The 24,039-nt window shown below is 37.7% G+C and overlaps 4 protein-coding genes across 5 annotated transcripts; 1 reads left to right on the top strand and 3 right to left on the bottom strand.

Moving 5' to 3' along the window:
• Nucleotides 1-588: 588 nt before the first annotated feature.
• On the bottom strand, nt 589-2,701 carry LOC117990315 (uncharacterized). The gene is made up of 2 exons (XM_034977779.2): nt 2,462-2,701; nt 589-867 (listed from the first exon to the last, which is right to left on the bottom strand). Exons 1-2 carry the CDS (start codon nt 2,657-2,659, stop codon nt 727-729), a joined length of 339 nt encoding a protein of 112 aa, XP_034833670.1. The 5' UTR covers nt 2,660-2,701; the 3' UTR covers nt 589-726.
• Nucleotides 2,702-7,366: 4,665 nt separating this feature from the next.
• LOC117990316 (uncharacterized) lies at nt 7,367-9,577 on the bottom strand. Of its 2 annotated transcripts, XM_069504212.1 has the most exons (3): nt 9,467-9,577; nt 8,299-8,491; nt 7,367-7,617 (listed from the first exon to the last, which is right to left on the bottom strand). In XM_069504212.1, the coding sequence occupies exons 1-3, from the start codon at nt 9,490-9,492 to the stop codon at nt 7,477-7,479; spliced, it is 360 nt and encodes a 119-aa protein (XP_069360313.1). In that variant the 5' UTR covers nt 9,493-9,577; the 3' UTR covers nt 7,367-7,476. The 2 variants fall into 2 exon arrangements, with proteins under 2 accessions (XP_069360313.1, XP_034833671.1); XM_034977780.2 differs by lacking the exon at nt 9,467-9,577 and having other exon boundaries at nt 8,299-8,535.
• A 2,856-nt stretch (nt 9,578-12,433) lies between these two features.
• On the top strand, nt 12,434-14,094 carry LOC117990314 (uncharacterized). The gene is made up of 2 exons (XM_034977778.2): nt 12,434-12,682; nt 13,312-14,094. The coding sequence occupies exons 1-2, from the start codon at nt 12,482-12,484 to the stop codon at nt 13,450-13,452; spliced, it is 342 nt and encodes a 113-aa protein (XP_034833669.1). The 5' UTR covers nt 12,434-12,481; the 3' UTR covers nt 13,453-14,094.
• A 6,133-nt stretch (nt 14,095-20,227) lies between these two features.
• LOC117990313 (uncharacterized) lies at nt 20,228-23,980 on the bottom strand. The gene is made up of 4 exons (XM_034977777.2): nt 23,929-23,980; nt 23,595-23,809; nt 23,037-23,251; nt 20,228-22,547 (listed from the first exon to the last, which is right to left on the bottom strand). The coding sequence occupies exons 2-4, from the start codon at nt 23,738-23,740 to the stop codon at nt 22,468-22,470; spliced, it is 441 nt and encodes a 146-aa protein (XP_034833668.2). The 5' UTR covers nt 23,741-23,809; nt 23,929-23,980; the 3' UTR covers nt 20,228-22,467.
• Nucleotides 23,981-24,039: the final 59 nt, after the last annotated feature.

The following is a 24,039-nucleotide window of genomic DNA, read 5'->3' as shown; positions in this document are numbered from 1 at the left end:
TAGCGCTTAATCTTCACAACCCAATAGGTCCCCACGACCAAAGCTCGAGTAAATCCCTATTTAGCCCCTTGGGCTCACCTACTATATAGAGAACTAGCTGATGCCCGCGACTTAGTCCGCGTGGAATTAGGTTTTTAAAAATCCCGTCTTATAATTCTTTGATTTTCCGGGATAAAAAGTAGCTTATGTTACTCTCCATGTCTTTATCTACCCGATGAAGGATTATAGCCTATTTTGGACATGAAAAACGTGGAAACGTTGCACTTCGGTGTAAAACCGAGAACCCATTCAAATTCTGTCACAATGCATATCAGAGTAAGTCAGTTTTTTCGATCTCTTTGTTTATTGGCTGTTCGTACAGAGATTTCAACTAAGCCACGGCATTTTTACCGATATCAAAATACGGTTTTTTTTAATCAGATTGTTAGCCCGTGACTACAATCTTACCTGGTGATAAGTGATGATACAGTTAAGATGGTATCATTAAATATCAAAACTGTTTTATTTAAATTAAATAAATGGTTAATCCGACGATAACAAAGTGTTGGGATAGTCCTGGTAAATAAAAAATCACTGTACAGATATTTATTTATGATATTTAAAGACTTAGGTGCTCCAACCGCGGGTCAAAAACGGCACGGGTCTAACCCGTGTTAGTTTAATGAAAGTGAAGAACTATATACTACTACATGAGGGACCGGCGGTTTCGGCGTGCCAAATGGTGATTTAGGCGTAAATGTAGACGTCATAGTTGATCTCGCGTCCACGTTCGCTCTTCATGCGCAGTGTCACGTAGTTGAAGCCAAGACCTCCATCTGTCACGTTGGCTGTCGCACCTGACTTGGTCTTGTCGTAGGCGAGGATACCCTGAAACATTTATAAAGGTAAAAAATCGGGGTAACCATCATCGCTTGAAGAACGGTGGTCCTTAAGAACGCTCATGGGCAGTTTACCAGGTTCTCAATTCACCAGATTCGCAACTCACCAGAAGTACAGTTAAATACAAAATATAAAAATAAAAATAGAAATAAAGAAACATTAAAAAATTAAACATAATATAATATGTTAATGTAATCTAAATAATATAAAAGGAAAAGGTGACTAACTGACTGACCGACTTACTGATCTTTTTTTTTTTTTTAATTCTTTATTTAGCCAAATAGTTTATACAATTTTACGCTTGACATCCTAAAACTCAGTTGAGTTTGTATGGATGTTGCACATTCCTCTTAACTAATAACTTAGTACAAATCAAAACTGATGAAATCGATAATATTGGTAGATAAAATGTAGGTCGGTAGGTAATTAGCGAAATGTAACTAAATGCTCGCGATTATGACTTCGCACCGCGCACCGTGCAATCTAATAGCCACTCGCCAAATCTATCAACGCACAGCTCAAACTACTGGACGGATCGGGCTGAATTTTGGCATACAGATAGCTATGATGGCGTAGGCATCCGCTAAGAAAGGATTTTTGAAAATTCAACCCCTAAGGGGGTAACTATTTTAGAGGTTCAGTGAAGTCTACGCGGACGAAGTTGCGAGCATAAGCTAGTTGAATATAAGGTTGAAAAATTACTTTTTTTTGCTAAAAATAGTAATAGAGGACCAAAATTCAACCCCCACTTTAATTTAAAATGTTCTACCCTATTGAACTACGAGTTTGTTTTCATTGGATTTAGGTCTGATGTTGGAGCAGGAAGGCGGGTCCTCGGGTTGGTTGGCGTGCTGTGGTTCCAGCATGCCTCTGACGGTGTTTGGAGACACGTAGTGACCCAGTGGGTCTGCTATGGCGGACATCCGCTGGCGAAGTAACGAGGCGTTGTTGGTCCCTTGTGCTCCGTCGTTAGCGGTGGGGTGGAACTTCGTGAGGTTTTTAGTCGGTAGGAGTCCAACATAACTAACCACTGTGCATCCCCGTGGCCGGTGGTATCAATTCTGGATTTTCCTCACAAGAAAAAAAAAAAAGGAAGGCGGTGGGTACATAATCGGATGTCAAGTCCAGCGTAGACCCATACATTTCACTTTTCGGGGATGATATAAATTAAATTTTTATTCATCATCATGATCAACCCATCGCCGCGCCCGCTCAATACAGAGTACGGGTCTCTTCTCAGAGTGAGAAGGGTTTTGGCCATAGTTTACCTACCACGCTGGCCATGTGCGAATTGGTAGACTTCACACACCTTTGAGAACATTGTGGAGAACTATCAGGCATGCAGGTTTCCTCACGATGTCTTCCTTCACCGTTAAAGCAAATGTTAATTAATTAAAACGCACATAAGTAACACCGAAAGGTTAGAGCTACGTGCCCGGGATCGAACCCCCGAGCTCCGAAAGAAGGCGGACGTCCTAACCACTAGCCTATGGGTTCATAAGCAAATTTTTATTAAAATAGGTACATAATTTACATCTTGTGTGGTGAAATAAAAACAAAGATAAGTAAAGTTTGAATTTACCTGAATAGCCCGCCCATAGAAGTTGTTAGGCATGCTGAATTTCAGCTTCTCAACCCGTTTCTGGAAGAGATATGAGCCGTACTTCACATTTTTATGGAACACCTTCTGTCTCTGGACGTTGGTCCCCAGGAAGGTATGCTTGCATTCTGTAATTACAACCGCTGCTACTAGAGCCGCCAAGAACAAGTACAGTCTCATTTTGAAAAATGGAGAGAAGAAAATCGGTTATGAAATCAACGTTCGATTGTACTCGAAATTTAAATGTAGAGTTTTTGGGGAAATCAGTTCTTTTATATGGTTTTTTTGGGTGAGATAAAAATAATGGTGTGTGGAAATTAAAGTGTGATACGGAAACACAAAGTGTGGTTCCGTAGTCCTCATTATTATATGCCCCATTTCACTTTTTGGTTAAACTTGTACACATAGTTCGGACATCGCAGTATTTACAAATTAATGTGGTTCTTTGAAAATAAATATGACGATGACTTACAAATCGAGGAAAATAAAAATTTAATAAAGACACAACAGAAATTGATAGTGTAGCTAAAGGGAAGGGGATAAAAACCTTAAAATTATGTTCTGATAGCAGCAGTGACATATTATGAGCGTACTCGGAACTAAATGTTAGTAATGAATAAGAAAGAAAGAAAGATAATAAAACTAATAATAGAAAGTATTGAATATTTGCATGCTAGATATGTAGTAGAATATGAAGATCGCTTACACTTAGTTATAATTTATTGTAAACATCCTGTGTACTCATATTCAGCAAAAAAAACTATTCTATTCTATTCTATGAGACATTTGTCAACTTAATGTCAACACCAAGACCATTTTGATACACAGTGTCTATTCAAACTCCCTATACGCTCGGTGGGTCGGACACACCTCTTCCAGCGTACTTGTAAGTGTCCATTTCAGTCACTATGATGCCACAAGCAGATGAGAACTTAAAGTAACCAAACTAGGAGCACTCCTCTGACGTAATGCTTCTTGCGATCCCAGGAAGCTGTGAGCGGAGATGACGAAGAGTGGAGGAGGTTGTTAGGGTTCTGTACCTCAAAAGAAAAACGGAACCCTTATAGGATCACTTTGTTGTCTGTCTGTCTGTCTGTCTGTCGGTCTGTCAAGAAACCTACAGGGTACTTCCCGTTGACTTAGAATCATGAAATTTGGCAGGTAGGTAGGTCTTATAGCAGACATTAGGGGGAAAATCTGAAAACCGTGAATTTGTGGTTACATCACACAAAAAAAAATTGTGGTCATGAACTAAAAATTAGTATTTTCAATTTTCGAAGTAAGATAACTATATCAAGTGGGGTATCATATGAAAGGGCTTCACCTGTGCATTCTAAAACAGATTTTTATTTATTTTTATGCATCATAGTTTTTGATTTATTGTGCAAAATGTCGAAAAAATACGACTGTAGTACGGAATCCTCGTTGCGCGAGCCTGACACGCACTTGGCCGGTTTTTTAGTCCGTAGGCCACTACGCAACATCCTCAGTGGTGTCGGGCTTGCCAGATGCAATCCATGGGGGTTTTCCTCCACCTCCGAAAATATCCCTCCCTCTCCTTTCTACCTACTGTACCGCAAGACACCGGGCGAGTTTCCACCCCTATGTCGTCAACATTCCATCTTCGCGTACGAAACGCTTTGCGTCATCATTCCTTATACGCATGGCTAGGGTCTGGAATACTCTTCCTAGATCAGTGTTTCCTGCTAATTATAATCCGGGTATCTTTAAAACAAGAGTGAATAGGCACCTTCTAGGCAAATGCGTCCCATCTTAGGCTACATCATCACTTCCCATCAGGTGTGAATTGTAATCGTGCGTCAAGCGTGCGCCTATAATGAATTTAAAAAAAAGCTGGGACTAAAATAATGATTGAAAAATATCTACGAGGTACTCTAAAATATAATCATTATTTAAACTTTCAGGGTAATAAAATTATTAATTACTAGATGATACCCGCGACTTCATCCGCGTGGATTTAGGTTTTCAAAAATCCCGTGGGAACTCTTTGATTTTCCGGGATAAAAATTAGCCTAACCAGTTCTTAGTTAGACGATGTTATGCGTGGCACAGTTTGGAAAATAAACGTCTTTTCTTTCTTTCTTTCTTTCTTTCTTTCCTATGACCTTCCCTGGGATGCAAACTATATTTGTACCAAATTTCATCAAAATAGTTTGATCGGATAGGCTGTGAAAAGCCAACAGATTGACAGACAGACAGCCACACTTTTGCATTTATAATATTAGTATGAATTTTTGTGTAACGTACCTACTTAGACTGATTTATTTTTATCCTATTATATTTAATTAATATTATTTTAGTTAATTAAATAAGTATAGTTAATATGATAAATTAAAATGAGCATTATGATAAAACTCGGACCAATGACCCCTTGAATTCATTAATTATTAATTGATAATTATAAAATCACTTTCGTCCGTTATTCAATTATATATTTAGGGTTCAGTGGCTACTTTACAAAAACGGAATTTTCTATTACGATAATCACAAGTATTTTTAGACCAATCAATTAATTATCTTTACTATTATTATTAATATTACAAAGAGGTAAAGTTTGCAAGTTCGTTTGTAGGAAGTAATCTCTGGAACTACTCCGATTTTGAAAAATTATTTCACCTAAATTATTAATTAAAATATTTAAAGCTACATTATTCCTGAGTGACATAGGCTATATTTTATTTTCAAAAAATTAGAGATCCCTACGTAACTTGTTTTAAGCTACCCGTGCCAAGCCGGAGCGGGTCGCTAGTGCATAAATATTAGTCTGTAAATATTATTAATTCCAAATAATGTTTAAGCATGGCTAGCTACAACAAAACTGGTTACGTTAGAAAATTAATGAGTCTAAAATATTACAGAACCGTATTCCACTAGTGTCTACACGCATTTTAACTTTACACTTTCTACTTGTCTAACCATACAAATTGCTATTTTTCTTGAATTCATTTATTTGGATAATTGTTTCCTCGCAAATGGAAGAAAAGCAGTACACAAATCTCGACCGAACCACCGGCGATTCACTTGGTTCACACGGTTTACAATCACTACCCATAATTATAAATGGGAAAGTGTGTTTGTTTGCTGGTTTGTTGGTTTGTTGGTTTGTCCTTCTATCACATTGCAACGGAGCAACGGATCGACGTGATTTTTTGCATGGGCATATTTTAAGACCTGGAGAGTGACATAGGCTACCTACTTTTTATCCCGGAAAATCAAGGAGTTCCCACGGGATTTTTGAAAACCTAAATCCACGCGTACGAAATTGCGGGCATCAGCTAGTCTAAAATACTTAGATTACTAGGTAACTAATGCGTGGAGTACCTATGCTCTATTGGCATTGATGAAAAGCCTGGATGGCAAAAAAATCAGTACCCATAAATTTTTATTTTATCAGACAGATAAGATAAACTTTTTCTCATTTTCATTATCAGTAGGTAGGTACCCTTATTATAAATGCGAAAGTGTGTTTGTTTGTTGGTTTGTCCTTCAATCACGTCGCAACGGTAGGTACACCAATTAATACATTGTTTTTCTCTCACCAAACTGGTTTGTTGGTTGTTGGCGAGCTGGCTTAAAAATAATTAGTATCTACGCTACGTATTAAATGACATGAAAAAATCAGTCAGTGCATGAAAAACGTTGAAACGTTGCACTTCGGTGTAAAACCGAGAACCCATTCAAAGTCTGTCACAATGCATATCAGAGTAAGTCAGTTTTTTCGATCTCTTTGTTTATTGGCCGTTCGTACAGAGATTTCAACTAAGCCATGGCATTTTTTACCGATATCACAATACAGTGACGTTCAAATTTTGAACCACGCGATATTCGATCCATTTTTATTGTGATTTTGTGCATCGAGGGCGGTTTTCTAATCCATTAGCATTCTGCGGCAGATTTATCTCGATTTTACATTTTTAGGGTTCCGTACCTCAAGCCGTGCCGCCAAGCGATTCGGCGTTCCGATACGGTGCCGTGTAGACACCAAAGGGGCATGGGCTTAATAAAAACTGCCATATCCCTTTCAGGTTAGCCCGCTTCCATCACTTACCACCAGGTGAGATTACTGCATCATCACTTACCACCAGGTGATATTGCAGTCAAGGGCTAACTAAAGGGCTATCTGAATTAAAAAACCCGCCAAGTGCGAGTCAGGCTCGCGCAACGAGGGTTCCGTAATACAGTCGTATTTTTTCGACATTTTGCACGATAATTCAAAAACTATGATGCATAAAAATAAATAAAAATCTGTTTAAGAATGTACGGGTGAAGACCTTTCATGTGAAGTAATTGTTCATGAACACATTCAAATTTTTTTTGTGATGTAACCACAACTTTGTGGTTACATCACACACAATAATTAGTATTTTCAATTTTCGAAGTAAGATAACTATATCAAATAGGATATCATATGAAAGGTCTTCACCTGTACATTCTAAAACAGATTTTTATTTATTTTTACGCATGATACTTTTTAATTTATCGTGCAAAATGTCGAAAAAATACGACTATATTACGGAACCCTCGTTGCGCGAATCACTAGCCGGTTTGTTCCATATTGTTACGATTTTAGGCGTGGTTTATTCCAATTTGCCTCTATCTCGTATTTTGTAACGACTTTTACGAATACCTCGATACAATAAAATAATACATCTTCATAACAAAAGGGCGTATAGATAGTTCAATCCATTATTATTACCCTATAGGTTTCTTAACAGACACGACAGACAGCCAGACAGACAACGAAGTGATCCTATAGGGGATCCTGTTTTCCTTTTGAGGTGCGGAACCCTAAAAAGTGTTGGGATAGTCGGTAAATAAAAAATCACTGTTGTAGGGATATTTATTTAAAGATAAAGGTCCTTCAACCGCGGATCGAAAACGGCACGGGTCTAACCCGTGATAGTTTAATGAAAGCGAAAAACTATATAGGTACTACTACAAGAAGGACCGGCGGTTTTGGCGTGCCAAATGGTGATTTAGGCGTAAATGTAGACGTCGTAGATGATCTCGCGTCCACGTTCGCTCTTCATACGCAGTGTCACGTAGTTGAAGCCAAGACCTCCATGTGTCACGTTGGCTGTGGCACCTGACTTGGTCTTGTCGTAGGCGAGGATACCCTGAAACAATTATGAGGATTAACAATCGGGGTAACCGACATCGCTTGAAGAACGGTGGTCCTTAAGAAGAGCAACAAATGGTCCTTAAGAAGAGAAACATTTATGAGGGTTAAGAGCCCGCTTCATCGATACGATAACTAGTTGGTGGGTGGAACCTTAAATAATAGTTTTTCCACAGATAACGGAAACAGCCTTATTTGTGCGTATCCACCCTTTCCCTCACCTCGAGAGAGGCACTTACCGAAAAATGATCGGATTCATTAGATTTAATTTAATTTATTTTAGTTTTAATTTAATAATGTTTTTTTTACTTTTAATTTAGATATAACTAGCTGATGCCCGCGACTTCGTACGCGTGGATTTAGGTTTTTAAAAATCCTGTGGGAACTCTTAAATTTTCCGGGATAAATGTCCCGGATACCCTATGTCCTTCCCCGGGTTGCAAGCTACCTCTGTACCAAATTTCATCAAAATCGGTTGAACGGCCGGGAAAAGCTAGCAGACAGACAGACAGACAGAGAGACTCACTTTCGCATTTATAATATTAAGTATGGATAAAAAAAATCTTTGTTTACCATTGGCTTCCGTGGCTTCCTATTAAATAAATATTTTACTAACAAATACTAAATCATTGGATTATTATTGATAAGTAGATCAACATAAACAAGTAGTTTTGTTTACCTGAATAGAACGCCCGTAGAAGTGACTGGGCATGGTGAATTTCAGCTGCTCAACCCTTTTCTGGAAGGTATACGAGCCGTAATTCACACACATATGGAACACATTCCGTTTGTGCACGTTGGTCCCCATGAATGTATGTTTGCATTCTGTAATTACAACTGCTGCTACCAGAGCCGCCAAGAACAAGTACAGTCTCATTTTGGAAAATGGAGAGAAGATTGTCGGTTATGTAACTAACGTTCGATTTTTAATCGAAAGTTAAATGTAGAGTTATGGGGAAATCAAATCTTTTATATGGTTTTTGGGTGAGATAAAAATAATTGTGTGTAAATATTGGATTTCCAACACACTTTAATTTTAAAGTGCGATACGGAAACACAAAGTATGGTCCCGTATTCTATCCATACTAATATTATAAATGCGAAAGTATGTCTTTCTGTCTGTCTGCTAGCTTTTCACGCCCCAACAGTTCAACCGATTTTGATGAAATTTGGTACAGAGTTAGCTTACTTTCCGGGGAAGGACATAGGCTACTTTTTATCGTGGAAAATTAAAGAGTTCCCATGGGATTTTCAAAAACCCAAACTCCACGCGGACGTAGTCGCGGGCATCATCTAGTACTTAATAAATAAAATTGAAGTGTCGGTCTCGGAAATTTTGAAATAACTACCTGATATTAAGCTCATATTATTATGGTTATTTGAACTTTACTATAACTGAATCAAACGTTTTTAAATTTTTTGTCTGTCTGTCTATCTGTTTGAACGAGCTAATCTTCGGAATGGCTGAACCTATTTTGACGGGGCTTTCTCAGACAAGTACCTATAGGATTAACCAGGGAGTAACAAAGGCTACTTTTTTAACCAATTTTCAAAAAAGGAGGAATTGTGTTTTTCTACCTATGTACGCCAAAATATCCTAGATTATTCAACCGATTTGCGTAGTTTCTTTTTTAATTGATAGAAAAACTTTGCAACACCCATAATAAAATGAAATCCTGATGCTATATAGGACCTGACCAGAAAAAATGATGGGATGTAGAAACTGTCCGTTACAAATTATTGATATTGGAGGTACCTACTAAGTTACTTACCTAGTCTAAGTAATGACTTTTTGAACTCGAGGACCCAAAGTCTCAGTCCTGATGCAGTAAGGAATTGCAAATTACCTGATACTATGAACAAGCGCCGCCATTTTCTGTGGCAAAAAATACACGGTAAAATCATAGGTATTTTCTCTCTATTAGTTTAAATACTCTAAGCTTAGATCCCATTCCGCCTTAAGTCAAAGTAGATACGCTCGGTGAGGCGCTTGAATCTGCACAAAAAATGATGACCATTTCAGTGGCTATGATGCCACAAACAGATAACACAGACAACAAAGGGTCAAACTAGGTATCTCGGCTTCTCTGTTTGCGTCAGGGGATTAAAACTAGGCTTAACTGTTCGTAATCTTTTTTCTGGTACCAAAATAAATGTCCATTGGAAAAATCTATTGTTTATAATTCATTATATTTATCTATAATCATTATATTTAACCCTTCAAGGTTATAACAAATTTAATAATGTCATTCAGGGCAAAAGCATGCACTTTTGCCCTTCATGCTATATTTAGCAAAAACTTATATGATGTTCGTTACACATTTAGTGTTTAGGTATTTGAAGCACGTTTATTAGGCTCCCAAATTATAAAGAGTTCAATAAGATAACTATAAATATTTTTTGTTTATCAAGCAAAAGGATGTTATTGGTCAGACTGCGTACTTTTACCCAAACTCTGGTTCCCTGGATTAAGGGATAAAAAATGCAATTGTAAGGGTAAATGTTCGCGTGTTGGGTAAAAGTACGCAATTTGTTTACCAATTATAAAATTATAGATTTACCAATAAAAATAAAGTATAAAAACTCCATATTAAAATCAATTAGAACAAACTAAAAATAATTCAGATAGTATATATTATGAAAAACTAAAATTATTTAACAGAAAAACATAAAATTCTTCTCACAAGACATTTGTCAACAACAAACAAAAAATGGTAAATTCTGCCAAATTAGGGACTTAGTTGAAATAAAAAACTAGCCAATTGCGAGTCAGACTCACGCATTGAGGGTTCCGTACTGGAGAATCATTATAGACTATTCTCGCGACTTTGTCCGCGTGGACTACACAAATTTCAGACTCCTATTTCATCCCCTTAAGGGGTGAATTTTTAAAAATCCTTCCTTAGCGGATGCCTACGTCATGATAGCTATCTGCATGCCAAATTTCAGTCTAATCCGTCCAGTAGTTTGAGCTGTGCGTTGATAGATCAGTCAGTCACCTTTTCCTTTTATATATTTAGATATATTTAGATTTCTTTTGACCATAATTATTTCAGATTTTTCGATTAGTAAACTTTGGAAGTAAGGGGTAAAGGTATTTTTTTCAACATTTTGCACGATAAATCAAAACTGTTTTGCATTCTTACTTTAAAATTTCAAACCCCCGATTTTCCCCCTTTTTAGATTAAAAATAATTTAGATTTTTTTTATTTCAATGATATTGGGGCCACTATAATGTATAAAACTATTCCAAACATGTCGATAGCTTTAATAGTTACTGAAATGTGTGACTGTCTTTTAGATTTAAAATAATTTAGATTTTTTTATTTCAATGATATTGGGGCCACTATAATGTATACAACTATTCCAAACATGTCGATAGCTATAATAGGGACTGAAATGTGTGACTGTGACAGACAGACGGACGGACTGCGAAAGTCACACCCATAAGGGTCCTATTTTTACTATTTTGGTACGGTAACCTAAAATCTGTCCGTTGATGCCTATAAAATCCGCTTCATTGACTACAAGTTTTACAATGACTTTTTGGAACTAGAATTCACAACATTTATCATACTACTATCTATCTACAATTTTTTGGTACATTAATAATAAAAATCATATTTATAATTTTACTTAGACTTTTATAACACAATAATATACACTTATATTATATGCTATAAATGTATATAAAGGACATTATTTTTAAAACTATTAATGGGGTAAAAGTCCGCGTGCGTACCAGAGCGTGACGAAATTTTCTACAGAACGCAAAATTAACGAGCTTGACCTTAATTAGACATATTTACTCATAATTCACCAAAAGCCGCGTGCACGGCTCAGTTTTGGAAAAGTTTTGACCCAAAATGGCGGTCTAAGCATGCGTTCTTCCGTTGACCAAGCTTCTTCACCCGCACACCCTTCACTGAGAAATTAGCACCGCGTACTTTTACCCACTGCGTCCTCTTACCCCTAATGACTCTATAGTTTAACTTGCCTGTATTGATTTATTTTTATCCTATTATATTTAATTAATATTATTTTCAATAATTAAATAAATAGGTATAATAAGATAAATTAAATTAAAATGTGCATTATGATAACACTTGGACCATAAGCGCAATTTATTAATTATTATTATTAATTAATAGCCACAAATATATTTAAACAGATAAATCATTTTTGTCCGTTATTCGATAATGTATTTAGGGTTCCGTCGCTACATTATAAAAACGGAATCTTTACGGATTTTTAGTACGGAATCTAGCTTATGTTCGCGACTTTGTCCGCGTGGACTACACAAGTTTCAAACAACAATTTCACCCCAATAGGGGTAAATTTTCAAAAATCCTTTCTTAGCGGATGCCTACGTCATAACAGCTATCTGCATGCCACATTTCAGCCCGATCCGTCCAGTAGTTTGAGCTGTGCGTTGATAGATCAGTCTGTCAGTCGGTCAGTCACCGACCGAGAAAGGAAAAGGTGACTGACTGTCTGACTAACTGACTGATCTATCAACGCACAGGTCAAACTACTGGACGGATCGACCTGAAAATTGGCATGTAAATAGCTATTAGACGTAGGCAGCCGCTAAGAAAGGATTTTTGAAAATTCAACTCCTAGGGGGCTGAAATAAGGGTTTGAAATTTGTGTTGTCCACGCCGACGAAGTCGCGAGCATAAGCTAGTATAGTATGTGCCTACGGAACCTAATCAACTCTATGCGTTTCAGTCTGCAGTTTTTTTACATTCACCCACACACCCATATTTTTATCTCATCTATAATAACATATAAAACCAATCGTTTTTCCTCCAGCACTACCATATTAAGATTCCTCCGGATAGTATACCCTCTTTTGCAAAATGAGGTGCTACGTATTTCTCGCAGTGTTCGTAGCAGCGGTGATTGTGATAGAATGTGGGCATACATTCTTGGGGACCAACGTGCTGAGGCAGGAGGTCTACCATCGCGAGGTCCAGTACAGCTCCAAGATGTTCAGGAAGCGAGTTGAAAACATGACATTCACCATGCCTGCTTCGTATGGCTACGGGAAATCTATTCAGGTAAAAAAAATTAGCGTTTAAACTACCGTGAGTGATTTCCATTATAAATAATATCTATCGGCTGAGCCGCGGCGCGTGCGCGAACTGACTCCCTTGAAAAAGGACCCCGGATGGGTTCGAAACTAGTCGGGCTAACGTCGACTAGACCCGTGAGTACAGCCGGGATAGATATCCATACTAATATAATAAATGCGAAAGTGTGTCTGTCTGTCTGCTAGCTTTTCACGGCGGATTTTGACGAAATTTGGTACAGAGATAGTTTGTATCCCGGGGAAGGACATAGGCTACTTTTTATCCCGGAAAATTAAAGAATTCCCACGGGATTTCCAAAAACCTAAATCCACGTGGACGAAGTCGCGTGCATCATCTAGTTATTTATAAGATACAAAATTGTTTACTTTAACATGTTCTAGAATGGCCGTCTCCCGTACTGCAAGATTTTTTAAATTTATAGATCATCATCAACATCATCAACCGGTAGACGTCCACTGCTGGACATAGGTTTTTTGTAGGGACTTCCACACGCCACGGTCTTGCGCCGCCTAAATCCAGCGGCTCCCTGCGACTCGTCTGATGTCGTCCGTCCACCTATTATTCTTTAGATATTTCAACAACCTTTATATTTCCAGGGTATCCTCGCGTATGACGTCACCAACTCGGACGCCTCAGCCAACGTGACAGCGGGCGGTCTCGGCTTCAACTTCGTGACACTGCGCATGAAGAGCAGCCGTGGAGATGACATCCACTTCGATGTCTACATTTACGCCTAGGCGAGAAAAATGCTTCTCGAAAATACAGACGGTCATTGAATTTTTTTTTGTCGTAAAGTACTGCCACCAGTACCTACGTTACTACCATTACAACCTAGCCTATGAGATAAGCTAATAAGCAAAATTGGCACCGATAAGCACAACCTAATTTTAGAGAGTATTCGCACCCTCTTCTTACTATTGTAATATGAAAAGGACAGAAGCAGTTTGACATTTCTAAATTTAATTTTTAGATGGTAAACCCGTGATTTTAGCACGCACTCGCGAACCTACTGTTTAAATTTGTGTGCACTAAAATTTAAATGTCTTTAAATGTGAAAGTCATATTCCGTTCCTTTTTTAACATTAGTAAAAAGAAAAGGATGCAGATACTCTAAATTTAGTTTAGAGAGAGACTAGAGAATCGGGGCCTATTCCATTAACCTAAACTTATAAACGTACTTATACCTAAGAATCGGTCCATTGACTTAGCTCAGTCAAAGTGTTTAATATATTATCTTTGGCTCAGTTTATAGTTAAGATACCTTATTGGAAGACACTTTGTTCTTGTGTTCTTTAAGTTACACTAGCACTATGCTTTCACTTTGTTCGTGTGATCTTTGATTTGCACTAGCACTACACTTTCACTATAACTACACTAGCTCAAAAGGCTCAAAAATACAGACGGTCATTGAAAATAAGTTTTTTTATTTCCTGCTTGGTTACATTGACTAGCAGTCTAAGCACAGTCAATGCGCAATAGCTTTATGTGGTCAATGCGATACACCTCTTGCAGAATATGCGCGAAATATGAAACCTTCAGATTCTCTCGCTAATCGGGGACTTTTTAAGGAATTGAGAAAAGGATTTGACTCTCACCACCTGGGTGCCTGGTGTGTTTCGACCGCTCGTTCTGATCTTTTTCCCACGCAAGTAGGTATAATAAGGAAATAGAGTATTTTACACCAAGTAAAAAAAATCTAAAAATATATGAACAAGATAGCATATCGAGTATCGATAGGTCTATGATCCCACCAAAAAAAGTAAAGTTTGCCAAGACTCACAAGTTCATACCAAATAAGATCAGTCAAGAGCACTTAAGAGCTATATACTTTGGACTTATCCAATTATTAAGTCCAAGTATATAGCTTTAAGTTCTCTTGACTGTATCACATTTATAACAATAAATAGGAAATAACCCTACTTATAACCCATGACTCTACAAATCCTACATCTTTCTAAAAAAGTATGGCTATGCAGTTTAATGTTCGTGGAAATTTTATCTGATATAACATTTAGGCCCATAAGGAATAGGTTGTGCGACAATTACGAAATTGTATTGTGGGGCCATTTCGTGATTGTCGTCCAACTCTTCTTATGAACTTAAAATATGTTGCCGTTGTATGTTGAAGGCCGGAAGGAATTATTTCTACCGAATTGATTCTCATGAAACTTTACACGTGATTTTAATTACCATGAAAATAAATCAACCAGTAAATAAAAAATGATTTTTGTAGGTAGTATATTTATTTAAGAAGGCATTTAAAGATTGAGGCACACCATCCGCGGGTCGTATAAGCGGTACAGGTCAAACTATAATATGGGTTAGTTGAACGAATGCGAAGAACTCAAGGCTCGATTCCTCCGCACAGTACGAAGAATGTACTGGGACGCAGTAGCAGTGATGCCATACCTACTCAGAATTGTATCTTCGTACAAAGTCTGTACACAGGAACCGGTAGTGTCGCTTGCAGTCGGAGGCACGGTCGCTTGTCGCTGTCGCTGCCGCTCGCCATCGCGCCGGTCTCGGAAGTACTCTACCTTTATACTACAAACAGAGCCAGCAGGGTTGGTGTGCCAAATGCTGGCTTAGACGTAAATGTAGACATCGTAGTTGATAGTACTCCTAATTTTGCCGGTAAAACGCAGTGTTATGAAGCTGAATCCAATACCACCTGCACTGCTTTCCATCTCGACTTTAGTGTTGGAATTGTTATTGTCGTAGGCGAGGAAACCCTGAAAAAGGGGTTGTACGTTGTTGTATGGAACCTGGCATGCCTAAAAGTCCACCATTTTAAAAAAACCTCGTTTCGGCGGCCAGTGACAAAACATATTGTGTCAATAAGGTGGTATCCTAATTTACTAATTACACGGCTAACGAAAATGGCGGACTTTTAGGTGTGCCAACTAGGTTCAATGCCCATGAATGCGTCAAATCGGGGCAACCGACATTGTTATCGAAATTTCAAAATCAATTTTTAAAAAAAATCACGCAAAAACTATTGGACAGATTTGGCCGGGAATGGAGATAGCTTATACCCTGACATCAAAGGGTTCCCACGGGATTTCGAAAAACCTAAATACACGCGGACGAAGTATCGGGTATCTCACCATTAATTTACGTGAGGGGATGATACAATAAAAGCAGAAATAAATAAGTAGTTTACCTGGATAGTCCGCCCGGCTAATTCCCCGGGTATGTTGAAAGTCACCAATTCATCGCGTTTAGAATATAACTTCGCCGCAAACTGAATGCTACGATGCAAAATCAACTCTTTGTCCACATTGGTTCCTACGAAGGTATGCTTGCATTCTGTTACTACTACCAGAGCTACCAGAGCCGCCAAGAATAAGTACAGCCTCATTTTGAAGAACGGGGAGAATAAAATTAATTGGAATGAACGTTCTATTTTACTCGGAAGTTGAATGAAAAGATTCGGGGACATCGATTCTTTTTATAAGAGTCTTAGGTGAGATAAAAATATTAGTAGGTATGTGAAAATAACTAAAATGTGATACGGAAACATTAACTATGATTCCGTAGACCTATATTTTAATTACAAACATACCTACTCCCAGTTTGATAGGAAACGTGACGTCGCAGTAACAGAATCAAGAAGATTGAGTGATTTGACTCTCAACTGGCGCCAGCAATGTTGAGAACTGCAATTTGGTAGATAAAAATAACTGTATGGCATGGCACTATATAATAATTATTGTAAATTGAATTTATGAAAAGAGCAACCGTCGAACAGTGACTGAGGAGGAAAAGACAGCCGTGAAAGAGAGCGTAGCTAAAGATAATGTAAATAATGCTCCACCTGATATAACTTGAGCAAAAATTAAAAAAAAAAGTTAAAAGCAAGATACCTAATTAGCAAAGTTTTTGAATGAATGAGTCATTCAAAAATTTATTGGTTATGTGCGTGGCCGCCATTTTAGTGACGTCAGCACTAGATTGAAGTTTCTGATGGTATAGATATTTTGATTTTGGCTGACGTCAAAATGACGTCATTTCGATGTTAATGAGACATGGTTCCAGCACAATAGCAATTTGCGGGACTTATAGCACTCCTCCATTGGAGTTTTAACCGACTTCCAAAAAGAAGGTGGTTCTCAAGTCGGCCCGCTTGTTATTTTTTAATGTAATATGTAGATACTATGTTCACCAATTTTTTCGAGGTTTCTGGACCGATTTGCAATTTTTTTTTAAATCTACAGCAGAAGTTTCTGTGGTGGTCCCATAAAAAAATTGGGTTCCAACTCCTTAATCCTGATGCTGCAGCGTTATTACCTACTTGAGTTACCAAGATTCACGAAGTGTTCATATAGTGGATTAATATCGTAGGTACTAAGCAACAACTTCAAGCTTGGACTCCCTTCAATCCTGATGATGCAGAGTACAGCACTCCTAAACTGTAGTATTTCAGGAACTGTGGATGGTGCAGTATTATAATATTTGTACCAAGCATATATCATAAAACTTCGGATCCCAACTCCTCAATCCTGATGCTGCAAGGTACTGAACTCCTAAGCCGTGGGGATTCAGCAATTTCTGATGATGAATTGATGTTTTAGGTACGAAGCAGACTTACTATACAATAACCTACCTACCTAGATACACGTGTAGAAATAAGTTATTTTCGTAATTCTTTACTTTGTAGTGGTTTTGGAATCGGATGTCGTTTACTTATATATATTTTTATATTCTAGGCATTCCTCTGTAAGGTGTAACGTAAAATATCCGGGACTAAAATAAGGTTCATTTGAAAAAATCTACGAGGTAGGTACTCTAAAGTTAACAAACCTCTATCTATCTCTTATCTTACGACCTCTAAGTTTTACAAAATAATTTATTATTGTACCTAGTAATTTATGTTGATATATTTTTTCTATCTATTAAGAACTTACTTATAATAAAACTGTAACTGGGCGGTTTCTGTCTGTGCACTCTTCACGCTGAAACTACTGAACGGATTTGAAGTTTGAACGCAACTTAGCACGCTTTACAACAGCTAATAGGTAATCCAGGTTAACTTATAGGATAGTTTTTATCCTGAAAAACAATAGAGTTCGTTCGGGATAAGGAATGAACATTTTTATCGATTTAACTTCATAAGTAACTCCGTCAAATCTTAACCGATTTGGACAAACCTCTTTTCTTTACTAAAGTTGTACTATCAATAGCTATCAGATGGTGTTTTTGCATTACACAGATAATTATCTTAAATAATAATAATAATATAAAATAATAAAAATAATAATCTTTATTTTATCAGACAACAAAGGCCCACAATATTATGTTAGTAACCATCTTAACCTATGTTAGTAACTATTTATTATAATATAATGTATGTTAGTAAGAAACTTATTCTATGTGAATTAATATAATTAATATACTTATTAACTAATGCAGACATCCAGTGCGCTGTGAGAGCGCTGTCTGGTATGCTATCACCTTCAGGATAATGTTGGGACTTCTCTCCAACCTACTTTTCATTGAGGCGATCCTTTTCCGTATGATTGCGAAGAAGCCGTCTACACAGTTATTCGCAAACATACCGGACGCGCTACAGTACCGAGGCAGTCCCAACATTATTCTGAAGATGTTATTATACTGGACCCAGAGAGCGTTTATAGATTTTGGGTATAGTCGCTTTTAAAGCACGTTCTGAGGTAAGTATTATGTTTTAAAACAATAGGCCACTAGGGGGCAATGCAGTACAGTTTTTTTTGTTTTAATTTTTCACATGTTCAATTACCTATAGCCAGTGGCGTGCAGCTCATAGAGGCATGAAAGCATTGCTTACCCCAGTTGTAATAGCTCAATGCATATTTTTCATTATTTTTCATTATAACTTGCCAGTAAACAGGTTCTACCACACTGGTGCCTACCCTGGCTTCAAACCCTGTGCACGCCACTGCCTATAGGTACCTACTTAGGAATTCAACATTCTGGGCCGGAAGGAATTAATTCCTACCGAATTGATTCTCATGGAACTTTGCACGTGAGTTTAATTACCATGGAAATCAATCAATCAAAAAATAAAATAACGTTTGTATAGGTAGGAAGTATATTTATTTAAGGCATTTAAAGATTGAGGTACACCATCCGCGGGTCGTATAAGCGGTACAGGTCAAACTATAATATGGGTTAGTAGAACAAATGCGAAGAACTTAAGGCTCGATTCCGCTGTACAACAGAGACGCAGCAGTGACGCCGTACCTACTCGGATTGTATCTTCGTACAAAGTCTGTACACAGGAACCAGTAGTGTCGCTTGCAGTCGGAGGCACGGTTGTCGCTGTCGCTGCCGCTCGCCATCACGCCGGTCTCGGAAGTACTCTACCTTTATACTACAAACAGAGCCAGCAGGGTTGGTGTGCTACATGCTGATTTAGACGTAAATGTAGACATCGTAGTCGAGATTACTGTTAAGTTCGCTGACAAAACGCAGTGCCATGAAGTCGAATCCAATACCACCACTGCTATGCATCACGGCTTTAGCGCCTGAATTGGTATTGTCGTAGGCGAGGACACCCTGGAAAAAGAGTTTGAAGGTTTTTGTATGGAACCTGGCATGCCTACAAGTCCGCCATTCTGAAAAGCCTCGTTTCGGCGGCCAGTGACAAAACATAATATTAAGTCCATCTGCGGACTGATTAGTGATTACAATCAAAAAGCATGCAGTGACGAAATGTCGTTAGATTTTATTGTAATCACTAATAAGTAGGTATACCGATTGACACCTTATTGACACATGTTTTAGCATTGTCCGCCGAAACGAAGTTTTTCCAAAATGGCGGACTTTTAGGTGTGCCAACTACTGTTGGCACACCTAAAAGGTGTGTCAAGTACTGAGTGAACATATATATTACAAATTTCGTCACTGGCCGCCCGGGTAAGGAGGCAAAGCCTCGATGCCCGTACCCCCGTCTGGTCGATCCGACCAAACGGAGATGACCCCTGAAGTAAACATAGGCACATAGTTCGTACAACCGATAGACGTTGGGGTCCCAAGGTGCTAGAATGGCGAGCTCGCACCGGAAGACGCAGCGTTGGAAGACCCCCCACTAGGTGGACGGACGACATCAGACGAGTTGCAGGGAGCCGCTGGATCCAGGCGGCGCAAGACCGTGGCGTGTGGAAGTCCCTACAAGAGACCTATGTCCAGCAGTGGACGTCTATTGGTTGATGATGATGATGACTGAGTGAACATACTCGTACATATCACAAAATATTTCGTCACTCGCAAGCGAGCCGTGGCATTAGCGGTCAGAGCGTCGGTCGCGAGGAGACGCAGGTTCGAATCCTGCCGGACTGCAATTTTTGATATGTATTTAAAAATAAACAAGTAGTTTACCTGAATAGTACGCCCGGCTAATTCCTGAGGTACGTCGAAACGCACCAATTCAACGCGTTTATCATATTTCTCCGGCGTGTACTTGAAGTTACGATGCAACATCAACTCCTTGTCCACATTGGTTCCTACGAAGGTATGCTTGCATTCTGTTACCACTACCAGAGCTACCAGAGCCGCCAAGAATGAGTACAGCCTCATTTTGAAAAACGGAGAGAATAAAATTGGATAGGAAATCAACGTTCTATGCTACTCAGAAGTTGAATGCAGAGGTTTAGGGGAGTCAACTCTTTTTATAAGGTGTTTTGGGTGAGATAAAAAATATTGGTAAATATTGGTATCAGTGGACGCTAAAGTGTGATATGAGAACATAAAGTATGGTCCGTAGTCCATATTTTAATATATATCGGTACCCTTATTATAAATGCGAAAGTGTGTTTGTTTGTTGGTTTGTCCTTCAATCACGTCGCAACGGAGCGACGGATTGAAGTGATTTTTTGCATAGATATAGTCAAAAACCTGGAGAGTGACATAGGCGACTTTTTTATCCCGGAAAATCAAAGAGTTCGCACGGGATTTTTAAAAAACCTAATTCCACGCGTACGAAGTTTCGGGCATCAGCTAGTAATATTATAAAAGGAAAAGGTGACTGACTGACTGGCTGATCTATCAAGTCAAACTACTGGACGGATCGGGCTAGGTATGCATATAGCTATTAATAGGGTTAGGTAGGTAAAATTTTGTCCAGAACCAAAATAAGGTCCATTTGAATAATTTACAAGGTACTCTAAATTCTAATCATCTTACGACCTGAAAGTCATTTATTATTGTAGTTACTAAGTTGATTTTTTTTATCTACTTACCTACAATACAACTAGTAGGTAGTTATAGGAAGATAAAATATTATAAGATAACACTTGAACCATAATATTATCTTCAATTAAATAGGCAAAATACAAAACAGTTACCTAATTTACTCGTTCTTTATTCTGTCACGTGAACATCACGGAACCTTGTTCTACAAAATAAATGTTCCGATTCTAAATTATATAAATAATAGGTACCTACGCTATTAAATTTCACATTAATTTCACTATATTTCAGCCAGGTATTATTGTAGGTCAGAGCCTATTTTGGTAAGACCGACCGCCCCATTCTAATGCATAAAGATAAACATTACATACAACCACTTATAGATTAGGGGGTCACAACAAATTTGGTAACCATCACCGATATGGATTTTGTTGTGTTCAAAGGATTGGGGGCAACTCTCTGAAGACAAATATGCTACTTTGTCGGCCCTGAGTGGTTGTCATAAGGGTTAAGTTGTTTATGGCGCCTGAAAGATGCGTGATCGTTACCAAAAATTACATGATAATATGGATATAGCTGGTGATGGTATAGAAAGTAAGTACCTACTAGTTGTGCTCATGCAAACCGTATAAGGACTGATCACGATTCGATTGTGTTTTCGAGCTATGCCCTTCCAAAGTACATGCAAAAATAAAAACGACGATAAAAATGGCTATTTCTCATGTAGATAGTAAGTACTAGCCTTACACATGCAAATTATGTAAAAACTTACCAAAAAATTGGTTGCGTTATGGAGCAATGCTGATTCAAAAAATCTGCTTATATGGAGCTCAAAAAAAGAGTTGACTGTTGATGGTGTAATAATTAAGCTCTAGTTATGTTTACATAAACTAATAACTAGCCACGACATAGCCGCCCACCAAACCAAACCAGAGACAATTTAGAAATAAGTGACATAATATGCCTGTAACATATAATCCATAATATATAGGTCAAGCTCCATCGAGAATCCTTCCGTCTGTCGCCTCTGTCGGCTCGAGATCAAGAGGGCGTCAAATTGCCTCATCCGGCGCTCACCGGAAGTGCACTCGCAGCCTTATATCCACTTCGCAGCTTCCTTCCTGAGTGTGTTTTTTGACAAAAATGAGTGTGTACTTTGGTATTGAGATAAGTGCCCTACTTTTGGTTAAAGATCGATTTTCGTGTAACAATAAGAAAAGAAACAAAATATTATTATAGTTAGGTTTTTTTAATACTGATATTATTTTGCCGTTTAACTGTTATGTATTTCTTACCTACTACAAAAGTAGCTAGTACCTACCTATAGTTCGCGACAGTTCGAGATGCCAATTGGGGTATGAGGCGGGAGGACGGCCCGCACACCGCACCTCACCTTGACCCGCGTTATTCCGCATTGGGTTAGCGCGGGGCCTAACCCGCACGGGTGTGCGGGGCGTCCCCACCCCAATTGCCATCTCGACCTGTCACGTAAGGTCAGCAATAAGGCTAGGTTTGCACCCGCCAGTACAAGCGACTATGGATGGGTGTATACCTAGCTTTGTTGCTGCTATAGGTACATCAGTTCAAAATTTGAATCTCTTAGTATGGTTTATTATATCTTCACCGCCCCTTTTCGGCTTAACCGTGTTTTTCGTTGATTCCACTGAAATATAAAATAAATAGCAACATTAAATAAACTGCTTTTTGCTATTCATGTTTTGAAAGGCACTCCTCCAATAAAAATAACATAATTTAATTAGTGTTGCCACGTTAAAAAAAATTGATTCAAACACTCTAAAGAGGATTGACATCAAAGTAGTTATACAATAACTAGTTGATGCCCGCGACTTCGTTCTGTTATAACTTTTGTCTAAATGAAAAATATCAATATGCACTTTTACTAAATACGTAACTACTTAGGTTTTTCTTGACAATTATTTAAAACTTAATAGGTACCTACTTATTATTTTCACTTTTTAATTACCTACCTACCTAATAATTTATGCAATGTAAAGTGAACTAAATAAAAAAAAATGGTTGCGAATAAATGTCAGGACAATAAAGATTTGGGGAAAAAAACAAGTAGGATTTAAACCACACGCATATTCTTTTTGAACCATCGACCCACAAGTCCCGTTACCACCGTACTTACCTATGCTTTCTCGTATAGGCAAATAAGTTTTCTTGGACAACTTTTTCAAAATCTTTTTATTTGTCTTATAAAATCTTGCTAATTTCTTCGAACCCAACTTTAGAACTAGTTCAAACTGATTCAGCCGACTTCTCAGCTTCCTATGTGCCATTATGATTCTACTCCATATTTTATTTGCACGACTAGCGTTACGTAAAGATGTGTCGTCCAAATATCTAAAAAATGCAGAATATTTAAAAATCAAGAATTACCTATAGTAGTTAATTTAAAAACTTAACTAAGACTTTAGTAATTATTTTAAGTAGGTATCTACCTAACCATTGGCAATAACTTTCCAATAAAATAATCAATAGAAAAATTACGTAAGGTTAGGTAGGTACCTACTTACCAATGTAAATGTTACAGAATTATTTATTATAATAATAAAAATTATAGATATTAATACCTATTATATTATGTAAGATCACACAAGCAAGAAATATTTTACGCTGTCCATAGTAGGTGTCTCTACGTTTATTATTATTATTATTATAGCAAGTTACTTATAGTGAAACTTACAAGAATATCTTCCAAGAGAGCTCAAGCGGTAAGGAAGAAACGGCGTCACTTTGTGTTTTCTCGAATAATTTAGAGCCAAAAACGAAAATTCCTTCGTACATTTTAAAACAAAAGCTTGCTACACAACAGGTAGGTATATATGGCATTCGGGTAGTTACGGGTACCTACCTACTTTACGTAAGTTATGTATCTACCTGTAAGGTAGGTGTACCTACCTAAAAATAATTTTATTTTGACATAACTACTTATCTGGGTTTTAATTTTTATCTAAATAGCTATAAAAAAAGAATAGTAACCATTTTGGGAATAATGTTATTCGTAGTATAAAGTTTACCTGAAAATTTTCAATATTATCTAGACTTTTAAAATGTAAAACCCAAAAACACACGTAATACCAACGGACAACCAATTTTTAGTAAATTGCAAAGAGTATTAACCTATGGTA

The sequence above is a fragment of the Maniola hyperantus genome, chromosome 17 (genome assembly GCF_902806685.2).
Source record: "Maniola hyperantus chromosome 17, iAphHyp1.2, whole genome shotgun sequence".
In the NCBI taxonomy this organism is placed as follows: Eukaryota; Metazoa; Arthropoda; class Insecta; order Lepidoptera; family Nymphalidae; genus Maniola; species Maniola hyperantus.
Note: the sequence above shows the minus strand (reverse complement) of the source record. Positions and strands in the feature narration are given on the sequence as shown.